Source organism: Chiloscyllium punctatum, chromosome 29, assembly GCF_047496795.1.
Source record: "Chiloscyllium punctatum isolate Juve2018m chromosome 29, sChiPun1.3, whole genome shotgun sequence".
Classification (NCBI taxonomy): Eukaryota; Metazoa; Chordata; class Chondrichthyes; order Orectolobiformes; family Hemiscylliidae; genus Chiloscyllium; species Chiloscyllium punctatum.
In genome coordinates, this window is record NC_092767.1 from 74,038,682 (window position 1) to 74,056,900 (window position 18,219).

General features: G+C 44.1%; 1 protein-coding gene across 8 annotated transcripts in view; it reads left to right on the plus strand.

The window, feature by feature from the left end:
* The window catches only part of clasrp (CLK4-associating serine/arginine rich protein), a 61,366-nt gene that overhangs the window by 22,732 nt on the left and 20,415 nt on the right, over positions 1-18,219 (plus strand). For 7 of the 8 annotated variants that reach the window (XM_072549437.1, XM_072549430.1, XM_072549435.1 and 4 more), the window contains exons 13-16: positions 2,866-3,084; positions 9,916-10,161; positions 14,872-15,075; positions 16,657-16,696. In XM_072549437.1, coding sequence (XP_072405538.1) covers positions 2,866-3,084; positions 9,916-10,161; positions 14,872-15,075; positions 16,657-16,696 — 709 coding nt within the window. Of the gene's footprint in view, positions 1-2,865; positions 3,085-9,915; positions 10,162-14,871; positions 15,076-16,656; positions 16,701-18,219 lie in introns of all 8 variants that reach the window. The other variant, XR_011952714.1, reaches the window with a different exon arrangement.

Below are 18,219 nucleotides of genomic sequence, written 5' to 3' on the forward strand. Positions count from 1 at the left end.
ACAGAACAGAGAGTATAGGGTGGGTGGAGAGCAGGGTTCGTGTTGCGGCAGTACAAGATATTGGTGAGGCCGCTTTTGGAATATGCATACAGTCTGGTCGCTTCACAATAGGAAGGATGTTGTTAAACTAGAAATAGCACAGAAAATATTTACGAGGGTGTTGTCTGGACTGGAGGGTTTGAGTAATATGGAGAGGCCGGGGCTATTTTCCCTGGAGCTTCGGAGGCTGAGGGTGACCTTCTAGAGATTTATAAAAGCTTGAGGGGCATGGATGGAATAATTAGCCGAGGTATTTTGTCCCAGTGTAGGGGAGTCCAAAATAAGGGCATCGGTTTAATGTCAGAGGGGAAAGATTTAAAAGGGACCTAAGGGGCAACTCATTCTCACAGAGGGTGTGCAGATATGGAATGAGCTGCCAAAGAAAGTAGCAGATGCTGTTAGAATTACAACATTTAAAAGACATTGGACAGATACATGATTAGGAATGGTTTAGAGGTAGAGCTGAGAGGTGGGGGGTGGTGCGGGCGAGGCAGAGCCGAGAAAGGGGGCGGCCCATTTAAACAATCAGCTTTTTAATTAAAAAGCGACTCCCTTTTCACTGGACTTTCAAATATTGGCCATTTAAGCCACCAATAAAAAAAAGTAAAACCATAAAATATTAGAACAGAATTAGGGCATTCAGCACATTGCATCTGTTCCACCCTTCGATCATGGCTGATATGTTTCTCAATCCCATTCTCCTCCCTCCTACCCACAACCTTTGATTCCTTTACCAGTCAAGAGCCTATATCTGATGATCTTAAAGATAGTCAATGATTTGTCCTCCACAGCCTTCTGCAGTAATGAGTTCCACAGATTCAGCACCTTGTGGCTGAAGAAATTTCTCATTTCCGTTCTGAAGGATCATCATTTCACTTTGAGGCTGTGTCCTCGCGTCCTAGTCTCTCCTACTCTTGGAAACCTCTGCATGTCCACTGTATCCAGGCCTCTCAGCATTCTGTACATTTCAGTCAGATTCTCCCTCATCCTTCTGAACTCCCATCGAGTACAGACCCAGATCCTCAACCAGTCCTCGTATGACAAGCCCTTTATCCCCAAGATCATTCTTGTAAACCTCCTCTGGACCCCTTCTAACTCTAGCACATCATTCCTTAGATGCTGGGCCCAAAGCTTCTCTCAATATTCCAAATGCTGACAAGAACCATATCCAGTCTTAGCAGCTGTTATGTTCTAGCCGCCTTTTAATTAGTGCTAATGTTAATCTGTGAGGATTTAAGGTGACCTTGAAGGTCCATCAGAGCTCCGTGGCAGCCATTGTTGCCCGAAAGCTCCCAACTCTCAGATTTCCATTTGCAATTCCACTAGGGATCACAGCTGTCACTTTGAGAAGCCACCACTGGCCAAACTACAGACTACAGGCACATTTTAAAAAGTACATGTTGTCACAGCAACTCAGACTCTGAACTGTAACACAAAACCAATGCTACTAACAAATGAAATTGGTACGTCCCAATCTGTGAGGGGGAAGAACAGGAGCAAACCATCCAGACCCTTGAGCCTGTTCTATTATTCTCTTAGATTCATACACCATCCTTTGCTTCATTTGTCCCTGTGTCACCTTTTTGAACAATCACATATCAATCTCAGAAATCTGGATTGACCTGCAGATCTTTTGAGGAAGAGTGTTCCAGATTCCCACTCCCCTTTTCTCAAGGGAAAAAATATCTCTTGATTTTTCTAAACGAGCTACCTTTTGTTTTAAGAGTCATTGATTGTACCAATCTTTTCAGATTGTGCCCATTTGTTCCAGCTGGCCCCATCAAATAGACTGTAGTATTCTTGGTGGCTGTCTCCCATCTCCCCAAGTTGACCTCACCCTTTTGAACCCGAGGAACAGGCGATAGCAAGTTATCATATCGAACAAGCTAAGCCTTTCAGTGGTTTACCTTCCAAAATTTTGTTGTACAATCTTAATGGCTCAAATGATTCAGTTACAATACTTCCAGTTTGTACAGGAATGCGCACAGCATGATTAATCTTGTAAACTGTTGGTGACAAAACGTTGCACGTGTTGCAAGTAATACACTAAGCAGTAATACAGCAGCCTGTCTGGATATGCTGTTATTGTCTTGCTGGTTCCGGTTTACTTTATTCTGAATTGTACTTGTGTGAGGGCAACTTTCTTTACTTTATCGTGGTACATTAGCACACTGGCAAGGCCTGCATATATTGACAATCCCGAACTGCCTTTGAACTGAGTGGCTTACTTGACCATTTCAGAAGGTGGATAAGAGTCATCCACTTTGCCTGTCTGGAATCGTATGTAATCACAGATAATGTCGGCAAGCTTCCTTCCCAAGGAGGACATTATTGAACCAGACAGGTTTTCACCACCATTGAAGGTCAGTAAGGCTAGCTTTCAATTCCAGATTGTTTTGTTCAGTAATTCAGTTTAAAGTCCGCAGAGTTTTAACCCACTTTCCCAGAGTGTTTGAGCCTTTGGGTTACTAGTCTCCACGACACCATATCTGTTTTATTATTTTTTTAACTCTTGCTTCAGTTAGTCTTTTCAGTCTGATAAGTTATACTTCATTGTGGTCATGCTTGCATAGCATAAAACTGCCCATAAATCTGGAGGAAACTCTCACAAAGCGTGTGGTCAGAGATGCTAATGTTAGAATTTGGACAGGCCAAAAGGCACTTTACTCAGTAAACAGGGCTGTGCTGGGAGTTATTGACGACTCAGGGAAGAAGCTTTACTCTGCCTTTTTAACCATTATTGTGTTTTGTTGATGGGTGGTTCTTCAGGCACTTTGCTGCCCAAATCTCAAATGTAACATGCAGGACTGTTTGTGGATCTTTCAGATCGCAGTCTGAATCCAGCTCCGGGACGAGATCACGGTCACGTTCGAACTCTCCGGCCCACGAGGAGAAGATCACTTACATCACGAGTTTCGGGGGCAGTGAAGATGAGGGTGGATCAGCTGCACAGGCGGGAGTGGCCACAGCCAAGACCCCATTGAGCAGGCACCGGACTTCCAACTCGCTGCAAAGCTCTGGCACAGGTCATACCAGCTCTTCCCGGTCGGTAATTTTCAAAATCATTCCTTTACCGTTCCCAAAGACGCTGCTTGTGCTTCTAGGGTGAAAGGTTGGAACGTCCAAAAGAGGGGAGTTTTCGTGTTTTCACCATCTGGTATTTAGTTTAATTCTGAGAGCAGCCAGGGGCTTGTGCAGTAGAGAGCATGTTGCTATTGTTGGAGACAGGTCATGCAGAAGCAGAAATCAATCCGAAAGCAGGGAACTGACACTAAACCTGAATTTTAATAGCCCCCTGGATCATTGAGAGGTCGTCTGGGAGTCCAGTGTTGCAAATGAGCGTGGCTCTGTAAGTCTGAGGGACAGTCTGATAGGTCTGAGTGATATACAGGGCTTTGGCTTGAAAGAGCAGGGCACCCAAGCTTGAGGTTTAGGCTTTTTGTGGACCTAAACCCTGACACAGTCTGAGTCCTGCCCCTGTCTCTGTCCCACTAGCCCTGTTTACTGCAGTAAACTTCTTACCAACATGAGCGTGGGTCAGAAGGTTTAGAATGACTTGCCTCTTTTGCTCGATCAATCCTAGATATTTTCTAATCGATCTGTTCAGAGATGTTATGACATACCTCTAGAACAGGTGGGATATCAGCCCAGGCCTCCTGGTTCAGAGGCAGGGACATTACCACTGCATTACAAGAGTTCCATGGGAATTATAAGCTTATGCAGGGGAAGTGACAGGACCTAACTGGACAAATTATTCAGTACAGTGATGGTTTCCAAATATGCTGTACTCTAGAAATGAGCAAGGCATATAATGGGCAGATCATTTTCACTCCCCCGCACACCACCCCCCCCCCCCCCCCTCCTCCCTCCCCTCATTGGCGTGGGCAGAATAACACTGCTCTCTGAGTAAGAAACGAGCTGTTGGAATCTTAGTTTTACCTGCTTGGTCCTGAAGTGGTGCTTCCCAAACTTTTCTCCAGTGAGACACTGGAGTGAAAATTTGAGGGCGTGCAAGAATTAAGTGGGCAGGGGGGTGCAGACTTCCGCTGTTAGGTCAGGTTCAACTGAGCAAGGGATTAGTTTGTTGTCCTGTCCTGACAGGGAGCAGGAGTTTGAGGGTAATTGAGAATCTGTAGTCTCATTTAGGCTAGAGAGCACATTTTGTTCCCTATACCCTATAGGCCTTCCAATAGACAGTGGGGAAATAGATGAACAGATATGTAATGAGTGAATATCCTTTATTGTCACATGCATTCAATACAAAATAGTGAAGTGTGTACTGTCGCTCATATGTAGCAACGTTCACAGAATAATTTTAATAAAGAATTTAGAGAGCCACTTGATGAGGGAAAGATATTAAAAAAATCAACGTGGGTGATTTTTACTTCATATTGACTGGGACTCCCTTGGTGCCAGGGGCTTGGATAGGGCAGAATTTGATGGGTGCATCCAGGAGGATTTCTTGAAACAAGACATAGTCTAACTAGGAAAGGGGTCATGCCATGAATAGGTGGGGAGCACAGGGATACAGATGCTTAGGAATTGGGTGACACGTTTAGACAGTAGATTTGGATCGGCTCAGGGTTGGAGGGCTGAAGGGCCTGTTCCTGGGCTCGAAAATTTTCTTTGTTCTTTGTTCTTTTCTTTGTTGGATCTGGTATTGTGGAATGAGCCTGGCCAGGTGATTGATGCTTCAGTTGGGGGAGCATTTTGGGAATAGTGATCATAATTCTCGACTGATAAAGACAAGACTCTGGTGAAAGTGCTAAATTAGGAGGAGGCTGATTACAACAGTATTAGGCAGAAACTGGAGAAATTAGATTGGGGCAGCCGTTTAAGATTAAATCCTGTGTGGGATTTTTTTTTAAGGTCAGTTGATCAGAGTTCAGGTCCAGCATGTTCCTGTGGAAATGAAAGATAAGGATGGTGAGATTTGGGAACCTTGGATGACAAGAGATATTGAAAGTTTGGTTGGAAAGGAAAAGGAAGTTTATGTAAGGGTTAGTAAACTGAAATCAAACTGGGTTCTTCAGAAATATAAACAAAGCAGAAAAGAACTTACACAAGATATTAGGAGGGTGAGAAGGGGCCACAAAATGTTCTTGGTACATAGGATTAAGGAGAATCCCAAGGCATTTTATACACCTCATGCAAGAGGATAACAGAGGAAATGATAGGTCCACACAAGGATATAACAGAGAATTCGTGTGGAGCCAGAGAAGTGGGTGAAGTCCATACTGAGAGTTTCACATTGGTATTCACCGCGGAAAAGGACTTGGATAGTGGTAAGATTAGGGAGGGCTATGTTGATATTCAGGCGCACGTTGATATTAAAAAGGTGGTGATATTGAATGTCTTGAAAAATATTAAGCTAGATAAGTCCTCAGGCCCTGATGGGATCTATCCCCAGATACTGAAGGTGGTAAAGGAGGAGATCGCTGCGGCCTTGACAGAGGTCTTTGTATTGTCTTTAACCACAGGTGAGGCCCCAGAAGACTGGAAAATAGCCAATGTTATTCTTTTGTTAAAGAAGGCCACAGGGATAACCCAGGAAATGTTAAGCTCGTGAGTCTTGCATCAGTAATAGGGAAAGATTCTTAGGGACAGGATTTACTCAATGGATTTATTACAGATAGTCAGTATGGCCTCATGCGGGGAGGTCTTACCTCTCAAACTTGATTGAACTTCTTGAGAAAATGAAGAAGATGAATGATGAAGGTAGGGAGTGTATGTTGTCTCCATGACTTTTACTAAAGTATTTGACAAGGTTCCCTCCTGTTAGGCTGGTCTAGATGATTTAAGTTGCATAGGCTCCATAATAAGTTGGCAAATTGGATACAAGATTGGCTTGGTCATAGGAGACAGCAGGTAGTTGGGCAGAGGTATTTTTCTGACTGGAGGGATGTGTATAAAAGCTGGCAAGTGGTGTCACAGATGTATAAGACTTCAGTTAGGCCACATTTGGAATATTATGTGCAGTTCTGGTCCCCAGGATATAGGAAGGACATGGAGGCTTTGGAGAAGGTGCAAAAGAAGTTCATCAGGATGTTGCCTGGATTGGAGTGTATTAGCTACAAGGAGAGTTTGGACAACTTGGATTGTTTTTGCTAGAGCAATAGACGCTGACTTGTTAAAAATTTATAAAACTATGAGAAGCATTGGTAGTCATCGTCCTGGGGTCGAAAAGGGGACACAGGTATAGGGTGAGAGGGGAGAAGTTTAAAGATGTGAAAGGAAAATTTTTTTTACACAAAGGGTGGTGGTTGTCTGGAACGTGCTGTCATGGGAGGTGGTAGAAGCAGATATGATAACAATGTTTAAGAGGCGTTTAGACAGACAATGAACAGGCAGAGAATGGATATGGGCCATGTGTAGAGAGGTGGCATTAGATTAGATTGGCATCATGGTCAGCACAGACATGGTGGGCTGAAGGGCCTATACCAGTGCTGTCATCATTGGCAGTCCCATACAGATGAGGATGACCTGTGCTGTACTGCGTGGTGGTCTATGTAAAAGGATATTAGTGAAGTAGATTACCATAAAACTGATCGATGATATTGCAGATTTGTTAATTACATTTAGATTCTGTGATTAATAGTGGTAGGATTTGAGTCTTGCTCTCCCAGCACATTATGACCATTGATTTACTAGTTAAGTGACATTTCCACTATCTCCGTTGATGAAAAGGCATGATTTTTCCCAAAGAAAGTACCAGTTCTCCCTATCCACAGGGTTTTTACAGAAGTAGCAATAGCAGCAGCTGGGCTTTGGACAGCAGTCCATTAGCCATATCTAGTAATAAAATAGCTATATACAAGAATGTAAAGCTGTCAGAAATCTGTCTGAGCTTCATAGCAGCCATTGGTGCTCGGGAATCCACAAGCCCAAGGTCTGTTCTCATGATCTGCTTGGCATGGATGAGTTGGACCAAAGGGTCTGTTTCCGTGCTGTACATCTCTATGACTGTGACCCCAGTGGGGTGCTTGGCACAGAGCTTGGGAATCCCTGTCCTAAAGGGGCTTGTGTTCTGAACTGTGAGGGGCTTTGCTCAGGTCAATTCACTGGAATAATTCAAGTTTCAGTTCAGTGTCCAGCAGCTGTTATTCCTTCACTTTCAAAATGTTGTATAATACTCTGACACCGTATCAGAATAAAAGATATGAGATTAACAATGCAAGGGGTTTTCTAAAAAGAGCAGTGTGGCTACAAAGAGACAGCAAGTCAGAGCTTTTCATCTTGCATTCATCAGGCCTGACATGCAAGGAAAGAAACTTAAAAAGGGAACATTAATTTATAAAGGGCAATAATGGGCACCGAGGAAACTGCAGCATGTGTCTGGAAAAGGTAGGTTGTTAGTTTGTAGTTCTGGTGAAGTTTTTACTTTGCAGGCAAGTAAGATTTGAGCTTGAAGCCTTTAGTAGAGTCCTTGCGTTTTCCAGTGTTGTGATGAATCCTGGTGGGGGAATGCAGTGCCTGAGGTCAAGCTTCTAACAGCATGGGTTCAGTCTTGCTGGTGTTAAGCTGAAGGAAGTAATTTATTGTTCAGTGTCAGACAGATTCATGGGATGAAGGGGTTTTCTTATGAGGAAAAGTTGAGCAGTTTTGGGCCAGTACTCATTAGAGTTTAGTTGACTGAAAGGAGATGTAAGATCCTGAGGGGTCTGAACAAGGGTAGATGCTGGGAGTGATGTTTCCCCTCTTCACAGAACCAAGAACTAGGAGAGTACGGTTTGAGAATTACTCTGAAGAGGGAGATTAGGGAAATTATTTTCTGTGGGTTATTGTTCTGTGAAAGCCTCTGCACTCCGAGCGTGGAGGAAAGGTCATCAAACGTACTCACGGCTGAGGCCAAGACTAGTTGGTCAAGTGAGTAAGGGTGGTGGGAGGAAGGCAGCAAAGTGGAGTTGAGAACATGGTCAGATCAACGATAAACAAGCTTGAGGGGCTGAACCGCACCTCCTCCTGCAGATGATTTAATGCCCTGAGTGGGCAGCACAAACTGTAGGATGTAGGATTGTAACATTGGAGGTAACGCTAGAAGCTTTAATGAGGAACAGCATCTGTTAGCAGAGTCTGCAGAAGTAGGTAGATGGAGCAAGTTTACTGGAGCTGTATTACTTACATGAAGCGAACCACAGAGACCAGATGGTGTTGTGGAGACAGGCGAGGAATAACATGCTGAGCTGCTCATTTGCTGCTGAATCAAACCACATTGAAAAGAATTTCAGTTGGGTTACTTTGGTGAAGGTGGTTTCCTAATGTCCTGAGGAAGTGAAGGTTGGATAGGGAGCAAGAGGTGAAAGAATCATAGAATCCCTACAGTGTGGACCCTCCAAAGAGCATCCCATCCAGATCTAACCTCGACCATATCCCCATAAACCTGCATTTCCCATGGCTAATCCACCTAGCCTGCACATCCCTGAACACTCTGGGCAACCAGCGTGCACATCTTTGCACTGGCTCAATGGTGGGATATTTCAAGGGGGAGAGGTGCAGTGGTGACAGTTTTTGGTGAGGGCTAACTGCCGAAGTCATTTAATTCTTTGGGTAAAGTGCAATGGGCAAGAGAGCAGGAAGAGATGAAATACAGGAAGATAGACTCAGTTTTTGATATGGAGTCACAAAAAGTTTTTATTTTTAAACATTGAGGACATGAACCGTCATGGCACTTGGCTGGTTACAATATTTTGTCAAAGTGTTAAGCCATGTTATTGCCTGTATGGTATATGCTATTGATAGGGAGAATACTCACCAGAAGTTAGACTGCATTTCTTCCTACATAGTAAATGGATACTTAGGCTGCATATTGATGGCATTAGGCATCATGAGTGTCCTTCCATGTTAAGGACACTGCAAGTGGACATGATGGCAAGCCATACCAGAGTAATTTTGATGATATCAGTGCTTCTATTTGAAGAAAGGTTTTCTGGATAGAGATTAATGAGAGGCTGTGGCTGTTTTAACAAAGTAAGACTTGGCCATGTTAAGCTGCTCATCTTGCAAAGCACCTCAACCTTTCTCAGCGGTTAATTTGAGACGCTGTGATTGTCGTGTAGGCAAATGAGGGCTATTTTGCACACCGTGAGATCCCAAAGAACAATTGTGTTGCACAACCTGATAATCCTTTTCTGGCAGTGGTAGATTTCTTTGACATCCTTCTGCCCCATCACAGTCCAACTCTTCCCCCTCATTCAGTACAACAGTCGATTTGACACTGCAATGGTGTGTCAACCTAGATTGTGTGCTGATTTCCCAGGATGAGGCAAAAATTCCTTAGCTCAGCGGAGCTACTTAAACCAAGCTGACCCTTAAATTGAGAAATCGAGACAGAAAATGCTGGAAATACTCAGCAGGTCAGGTCATGTCTCTGGAGACATAGTGACCAAAGAGTTAACACCTCAGGTCAGTAACCTATCATTGGAGCTGGAAGCTGTTAGGATGCAAGTCAGATATCACATCTCTATCATAGGAATTCTATTTTGTCATTTTTCCCACTCACTTATTGCTTAAATTGCTCAATTTCTTGGTTATGATAGGTCATCAACCTGAAATATGAATTTTTTTTCATCTCCCTCACTTCAGGGATCTGTCAAGCCTGAGTATTTCCAACATTTTCTGTCTTTATAATAGTTTTCTAACTTTAGTTGTTTTTTTTTAATGTTGGTGCAGTTTCAAGCCCAGGGTAAGGCACCCTTGAATTTCACCTCTGCCCCACTCATTTTTGCATTTGTGACTCAACAATCATGAGGGTTTGAGTATGAGAAAGTTGCGGCATGTTTGGTCTCGGTGCTTGCGTTCTGTAATAGGGTATATTCCGTTGATTTTCATTTTCTCCCCCCCCCCCCCCCCGCCTTCTCTTTTTGTTTACTTCCACAGGCGTCGTTCCTCTTCCTCTTCCAGGTCCTCCAGGTCTCGGTCAGGCTCTCGCAACTACCGTTCCCGTGGGCACCGGCGGTCAAGCCGCTACTCGCGCTCCCGCTCGCGCAACAGGCACTACTCTGGGTCCCACGGGCGGTATGGCAGGGGGTGTTCCCGAGATGGGCGCCGCTGCTCGCGCTCGCAGTCTCGCTCGGCCGACAGGACGCGATACGTCAGCTCCCGCAGCCGCGGCAGGCGGTCCAGGTATGATGCCGGTTCGTTGTCGTGGTTAACACAACAGCAATCTGTTGTAAACTCGGCAAAGGTTGAGCGGGCCCTTTTACAAAAAAAGACACTAAACCGTTCCATGGTTAAAAAGTGGCAAAGATGTTAGACGGCATGGAAACAGATCCTTCAGTCCAACTCATCTGTACCACCCAGATATAGAACCGCAGTCATAGAGTCACACAGCATAGAAACAAACCCTTCAGTTCAACTCGTCCATGCCAACCAGATATCCTAAATTAATCTAGTCCCATTTGTCAGCATCTACCCCATCACCCTCTAACCCTTCCTATTCATATACCCATCCAAATGCCTCATAAACGTTGCAATTGTACCAGCCTCCACCACCACCTCTGGCAGCTTGTTCCATACATGCGCCGTCCTCTGTGTGAAAAAGTTACCCCTCGGGTCCCTTTTTAAATTATCCCCTCTCAACTTAAACCTATGCCTTCTAGTTTTGGACTCCCCTACCCTGTGAAGGGTTATTCACCCTACCCGTGCCCCTCATGATTTTGTAAACTTCTATAAGGTCACCCCTCATCCTCCGATGCTCCAGGGAGAATAGCCGCTGCCTGGTTCAACCTCTCCCTATATATTCTTGTAAATCTTTTCTGAATCCTTTCAAGTTTAACAACATCTTGCCTAAGCAGAGAGGCTAGAATTGAATGCTGTATTCCAAAAGTGGCCTAATCAATGTCACTGTACAGCCACAACTCCTGTACTCAGTGCACCGACCAATAAAGGCAAGTGTACCAAACACTGCCTTAACTTGCAGCGACATTCATAATCGGGGGCCATTAATATGAGGCACCCATTTGTAAATTCAGTAAGGAATTTAAAGAGAAACATCCTTACCCAGCAGTTTTTAAAATTCCCATCCCTTTTTCAAATCTGTCCAGTGCTTCCCTCCTCCTTTAATTTGTATACCCTCCTCCAGCCCCACAACGCTCTAAGATCTATGTTCCTCTAATTGTTACATCACCAGCATCCTGATTTTAATCATTCCATCATTGGCGGCCACACCTTCAGATTATGTGCCCCTGAAACTCTGCAATATCCTTCCTTAAACCTTTCAGTCTCCCCACCTCGTTTTTCTCACTTAAGACGGTCCTTCTTAAAAACCTACCTTTTTAATGAGGTGGTCCAAATATTGCCTTTATGAGGCCCTTTTTTTTGTTTTCTAATGCAAAGTAAAATCCCATGGAGCATTTTTAATTACATTAAAGGCACTTTAAAACAACACAAGTGCCAGGCTGTTACAGCCTCCAACCTGAGGGAATCTAACCTTCTCCCTTTGACATTCAGTGGCATTAACGTTGCTCAACCTTCCACTATCAACGTCCTGGGGGTTACCATTGTCCAGCAACTGAACTTGACTAGCCATATAAATACAGGGGCTACAAGACACATCTGAGGCTGGGAAATTTTAAGTGAGTACAGAGGAACCTCGATTATCCAAATTTCGGATTAGCTGAATTTCAGATTATCCGAAGATCTCAAGGTCCCAATAGAAACATTACATCAAAGAGTTTTATTTGCACTGATTAAAAATGCTGAGAACAGTCCTGGATATTGATGGGAGCCCAGGCACCATCTCCCGCCTCTCTCTCTCTCTCTCTCTCTCTCTCTCTCTCTCTCTCTCTCTCTCTCTCTCCCCCCACCCCCCCCACACACTTTCTCTGGAGTTATACACTGGGGTGTAGCCTAATCTCTCTCACACACACATTGTCCTCTACAGGGCAACAGTGGAACTTGTCAAAAGGTTGCAGTTAAAATATTGTGTGTGCGCGCTATTTTGAGACTCTTTCTCCCCCTACCAGGGGAGAGGGGAGGCTTCAGCAAAGCTGCAGGTCCTTTACACACACAGGTGTGTGTCTGCTCAGAAACAAACCCTGAGACAGACAGAGGGAGCAAGGCAGGGAGAGCGAGGAGAAAGGAAACTTCAGAAAACTCAGAGTCCCAGAGGAGAGGCATTGAAGCAATTAACCAAATAATCAATTTTCCGAACAAAATAGTGCCTGCCCATCTCGTTCAGATAATAGAGGTTCCTCTGTACCTGATTCCTCAGAGCCTCTCCAGCACCTACAAGGATTAAGTCAAGATTGTGATAAAACACTCCCCACTTGCCTGGATGAGCACTGTTCCAGCAACACTAAAACCTCAACATCATCCAGGACAAAGAATTTGCTGGATTGGCTCCCCATCCATCACTGTCAACATCCACTCCCTCCACCATTGGTGCACAGTAGCAGCAGTGTGCGCCATCTACAAGATTATCCTTATTTTCCAAACCCATAACCTTCAGATTTGAAAATAGCAAAAGAGACTCTTCTGTTCCAGGAAAATGGAAACTATAGACCAGTTGGCTTAACATCTGTCATAGGGAATATGCTGGAATCTAATAATGTAATGACAGGACTCTTACTAAATGTCAATGTCATCAAACAGCGTTAACATGGTTTAATGTAAGAGAAATCATATTTGACTAATGTATTTGAGGTTCTTTGAGGAAGCAAGAGATGGCATGGATCGTGTGGAGCAATGTTTAGATTTCCAGAAGAATTTGACAGATTACTGCAATAAAATTTTACTGAACAAAATAACAACTTGTGGCCTTCAAGGTAATGTTTTACTGTGGATACAGGATTGTTAGCTAATGGGGAAACAGTAGACATTTTCAGATCTGTAGGCTGGAAGTAATGGAGTGCTGCAGGGATCAGTGTTGGGACCAAAGCTGCTCACAGTCTATTTCAGTGACTTGGATGAAGGGATCAAATGCATGGTAGCTATTTGTGGATGACATAAAGATAGATAGGAAAATAGTAAACACAAAATGCTGGAGAAATTGAACAGGTCTGACAACATCATCTGTGGAGAAAGAAAGAGCTCACGTTTCAAATCCAGTGTGACTTCTCCAGAAGGTCGAAGGAAGGAAGAGAGAGCAGGATTCTTACAGCTAATGGAGGCAAGCCAACCCATAGTACCTGCAGTGGCTAAAAGCGAAACCAGAGCTTTGACCGTAGATGTGGCTTTTAATGTGGATCCGAAGGGAAAATAGACAATAGAATAGTTTTAGAAAGTGAATTTGAATGCGAACCCACTCATCCACCGTCAATGGGGTGATGCAGTGGAGCTAGACTCGAAGAAATGTTGTTAGGAGCGAGTTACAGGGTTAGAGCAAGGAGTCAACACTGTGTCAGGAAATGAAAATTATTTGGGTCTTCTGGAGAACTGGTGATATGTTTACATACAGAGTAAAAAGGCATGTCTCTGATACTGTAGATGGTCAAGTATCACACAGACTCATGGTGTTCAATCGGATAATGAGAGGGAAGTTAGGTAAATGAGAAAAGACTAGTTAGAAGGGTATGCTGACCGTGAAATAAAGAGGGTTATGTAGTGCTGTAATGCAGACATTGATCACAAAGGCTGAATGGCCTATGTCTGAGCCATGAATTCAAGTAATACTTATATCCAGTTCCAGTGATGCTAATACAGTACCCAGCAAGTCAGTACCTTCAGGAGAGGAGGGCAGGAAGTTACAAGGGAGCTAGGAAATGCTTAGGAATTTATTAATATAGATTGGAGTTGATTGATTAATTGACTGGCTAGATATAAATGGGACGCACTGGGTGCACTAGTACTGTCCCTCCCTCTAGCTCAGAACGCCTGGGTTCAAATCGCTCCAGTTTGAGAGATGTATCATAATATTTTTGAACAGGTTGAATACAATGTACATATGTTCTATTAAACCTGCTCAAGGATATCATTGCACACCTCATGAATGGATAGGGCTTGAACTTGGCATTCTGGAACCCCTCAAAGAACGTGCCATCTAGTATTCAGTTTGAAATATGCAAAAGCTATATGTTATCACTTCCAGCTACCAGTTTTCAGATATTTGCAATCAAACTGTTCAGAGATGCCAATGCACACCACTGAGAGACTTGAACCTGAGTCTCCTGGCTCTGAGAGGGGCACATTACCACTGTGCCACAATAACCTCTGAATAGGCTGAGATACTTTATAATCAACCTGTTTAGAGATGTATAGTCTTTCTTGTATTTTCTAATCAACCTGTTCAGCGATGTTATTACACACCTTGGAGCAGGTAGGATTTGAACCCAGGCTCCTGGCTCAGAGGTAGCGACACTGCAGTTTAGCCTGATTAGATTACTCAATAATGATTAGATTACATTACAGTGTGGAAACAGGCCCTTCGGCCCAACAAGTCCACACCGACCCGCCGAAGCACAACCCACCCATACCCCTACATTTACCCCTTACCTAACACTACGGGCAATTTAGCACGGCCAATTCACCTGACCTGCACATCTTTGGACTGTGGGAGGAAACCGGAGCACCCGGAGGAAACCCACGCAGACACGGGGAGAACGTGCAAACTCCACACAGTCAGTCGCCTGAGGCGGGAATTGAACCCGGGTCTCTGGGGCTGTGAGGCAGCAGTGCTAACCACTGTGCCACTGTACCGCCTACAATTATCTTCTGATAATTAAAAGCATCCAGATGGGGAATAGATGGGAATGGTGTGTAGAAAGAGCTGCAAGACTGAGTAGTTGATAGCTTCCTCTCGGGATAGAGATTATCTGACTGGCTTGGATGCACATTGACAGTGTGTACCTTGCCCCTGCTTCACACTGTTGTTGGATTCTTTCCTTCTTATTTAAGGTCAAGGAGTCATTCCCGTTCAGATGACCGCTATCGCCGGAGCAGCAGGACAAGCTACAGCTCAAGCCGACGTCGGAACAGCAGCAGTCAGAGCAGCAGCGACAGTATGAGTGGCTCCCAGAGTCAGAGCAAATCGTTGTCCCCCGTCAAAGAGACCCTGGGCAAAGTGGCTGCTACACCCGCCATGGGCGAGAAACTGAAAAAGTAAGCATGACTTTGAATCACCTATCACTCATATCTTTCACGTTTAGGCTGTCAGTTTATTCTTTCATGAGATATGGCAGTGGCTGGCAGCATCACTGTTTGTTGTCCATCCCTAATTGCCTTTGAAGTGAGAGGCTTGTTAGGCCGTTTGAGTGAACCGCGTTATTTTGGGTCTGGAGTTGGAGGTAGTTCCGTCTGTAAGTACTGCAGATTTCTTTCCCTTAAGGACATTAGAAACCGGATGGGTCTTTAAAACAGTCAGCAGGTGGAGTGGGGAGGAGCTGAATGGCCCCACTGCCCTTAAATCAAAACAAAAGAACTGCAGATACTGAACATCAGAAACAAAAACAGGAATTGCTGAAAGTTCAGCAGGTCTGGCAGCATCGGTGGAGAGAAATCAGAGTGACTCGACCCCAAAACATTAACACTTATTTTTTTCTCTACACAGATGCTGCCAGACCTGCTGAGCTTTTCAAGCAATTTCTGTTACAAGTCGATAGGGAGACAGAGTTATGGAGTCATATAGTTGTACAGCACGATCCAACTCGTTCATGCCAACCAGATATCCTAACCCAATCTAGTCCCATCTGTCAACACCTGGCCCATATCCCTCCAAACTCCTCTTATTCATATACCCACCCAGATGCTTTTTAAATGTTGCAATTGTACCAGCCTCCACCACTTCCTCTGGCGGTTCACGTACCACCCTCTGTGTGAAAAAGTTGCCCCTTAGGTCTCTTTCGTACCTTTTCCCTCTCACCCTAAACCTATGCCCTCTAGTTTTGGACTCCCCCACCCCAGGGAAGAGACTTTGTCTATTCACCCTATCCATGTCCCTCATGATTTTATAAACCTCTAAGGTCACCCCTCAGCCTCTGATGATCCAGGAAAAACAGCCCCAGCCTGTTCAGCCTCTCACTATAGCTCAGATCCTCCAACCCTGGCAACATCCTTGTAAATCTTTTCTGAACCCTTTCAAGTTTCACAACATCCTTCAGATAGGAAGGAGACCAGAATTGCATGTACTCAATACTCTGACCAATAAAAGCCATTAAACATACCAAACGCCACCTTCACTATCCTATCTACCTGCGACTCCACTTTCAAGGAGCTATGAACCTGCACTCCAAGGCCTCTTTGTTCAGCAACACTCCCTAGGACCTTACCATTAAGTGTATACGTCCTGCTAAGATTTGCTTTCCCAAAATGCAGCACCTCACATTTATCCATCTGGTACTTCTCAGTCCATTGGCCCATAATATGAATCAGTCCTGAGGAAGGGTCACTCAACCCTGAAACATTAACTCTGACTTATCTCCACAGAGATAATCTAATCTAATCTAAGATGCTGCTGAGTTCTTCCAGCAATTTCTACTCTTAAACCAAGTTTGTTGTTGATTATGTTCAGTTTTGCATCTCGCACCTGATGAAGGCAAAACATCAGAGGTAATACAGATCAGCAGTTAAATTTAGGATCTGCTAGTTTGTATTGTTGTTTCCCATCAGGTCGTGAACCACCGATGCTGGTTAAATTGTGTCGTGTAGTCCTCTGAACTATGCTTTCTCTCTTTCTCATTCCAGGTCTGACACTCCTGTGGGTAAAGAGTCCGGAGCTGCCAAAGTCAGTAAGAATTTTAGCTCACCTCCGTTAACACAGCCCCTCTGAAAACCTCACAGAAACACTTATGCAGCCTCAAGTAGTCTTTCAGCAACTTTTAGTAGCTTTTCTTTCTAACCTGAAATTGTCCTTGAGGCCAAGTGACTGGTAACACAAAGCAGAGTGCATATCAGTTTGGCTCACACACAGAATTGTGTGATGAGTTCCTACTATGGTCCCTTTCTGTCTCCCCCAAATTGTGCTAAAATTCAATGGCAAAGTACTGCCGAAGAACCAATAAGGCTCATCTCCTAACCTTCCTCTCTCCCGTGATTCTGTGAATGCTCTAAAGTTACTGCTGAGATATTTTAGAATTTGTTACAGGTCGTCTACTATCTATATTTTTCTGGCTTAATGCTTCCACGTTGTTATAATTGCTGGTTAGCTTTTCTAATGACGTATCATATTTTCCATTGAATTTTGCTATGTCAACTGTCACAGTTGTACTTGCAGCTCCTAGCCACTAGGGGCACTCAAGTGAGTTTCTGAAGAGTATTTCAATTCTGTCAGCTGAACATGCAACAGTAGAGGTGGTTTGCCAGTGTTAGCTAATTGGTTGTACAGTGTCATAAGGCAACTTATTTTAAATCTTTTTGAATCACCACGACACCTATTCCAATAAATCGTCCTAAGTTAGGCATTTTTCTGAGTCGTACAGACCTGAAAGTCCCCTGTGCTCCCTAAGCCGTCAATGGTGACCTTGCCTAGGGCAGCGTTTTCAGACATTGTGCAGCGACCAGGAGGAAGTAAAGCCAGGTCTTTTCTTCTGGCTGTAGAGTGGCTCCCTTTGGCTTGCCTACGTACTGCAACCATCCAGTGAGTGTTCATCTTCCACCATACAACAGTCCCTTCTGTCTGCCTTGTGCACAGCGCAAACTGATGTTTGTTGAACTGCATCCCACAAAAGGTTAAACGCATCAGGGTAGGCAGTAAAAATTCATAAGGTGTTTGGGGTAAGGCAGTTCAGTGTTCAAAGTTTTCCAACGGAGGTTTGAACGTTTTCAGTAAGGAGCAGAATGGTGCACGAACCTTCAGACCAATGTGTTGGGAAAGCTGTAGAGTTCAGCAATAGGTGTGATGAAGGTTTATATGACTGGGAAGCCAGGAGTTTTCCACGTTCACTTTGATCATGTTGAGTCTGAGTTACTAAAAGTAGCTTTTATTTTTAAAATAAACTTTCCCAAGCTATTCTATGGGAATGACATGCTGAATGAATAAGATCAGACTCGTAGGGAGCTGATGCACATTCTAACACTGTCCTTTGTAATCCCATGTACATTTACACACATTCCAAGGATCTAGTTAGAGTTATTGTGGCCATTTTAAACCGCCCAGAAAGAAATTGTGTCGCTCTGAAAAGCACAGCTAGTTTATATGACCAAATGCCAGCATAGCACTAAGCAAACTATTGTTTTGGAAGTGCAGTCTGTTTTTGTGCAGGACAAACATGACGGGGCAATTTAGGCAGACTTTTAATGAGAAAAATA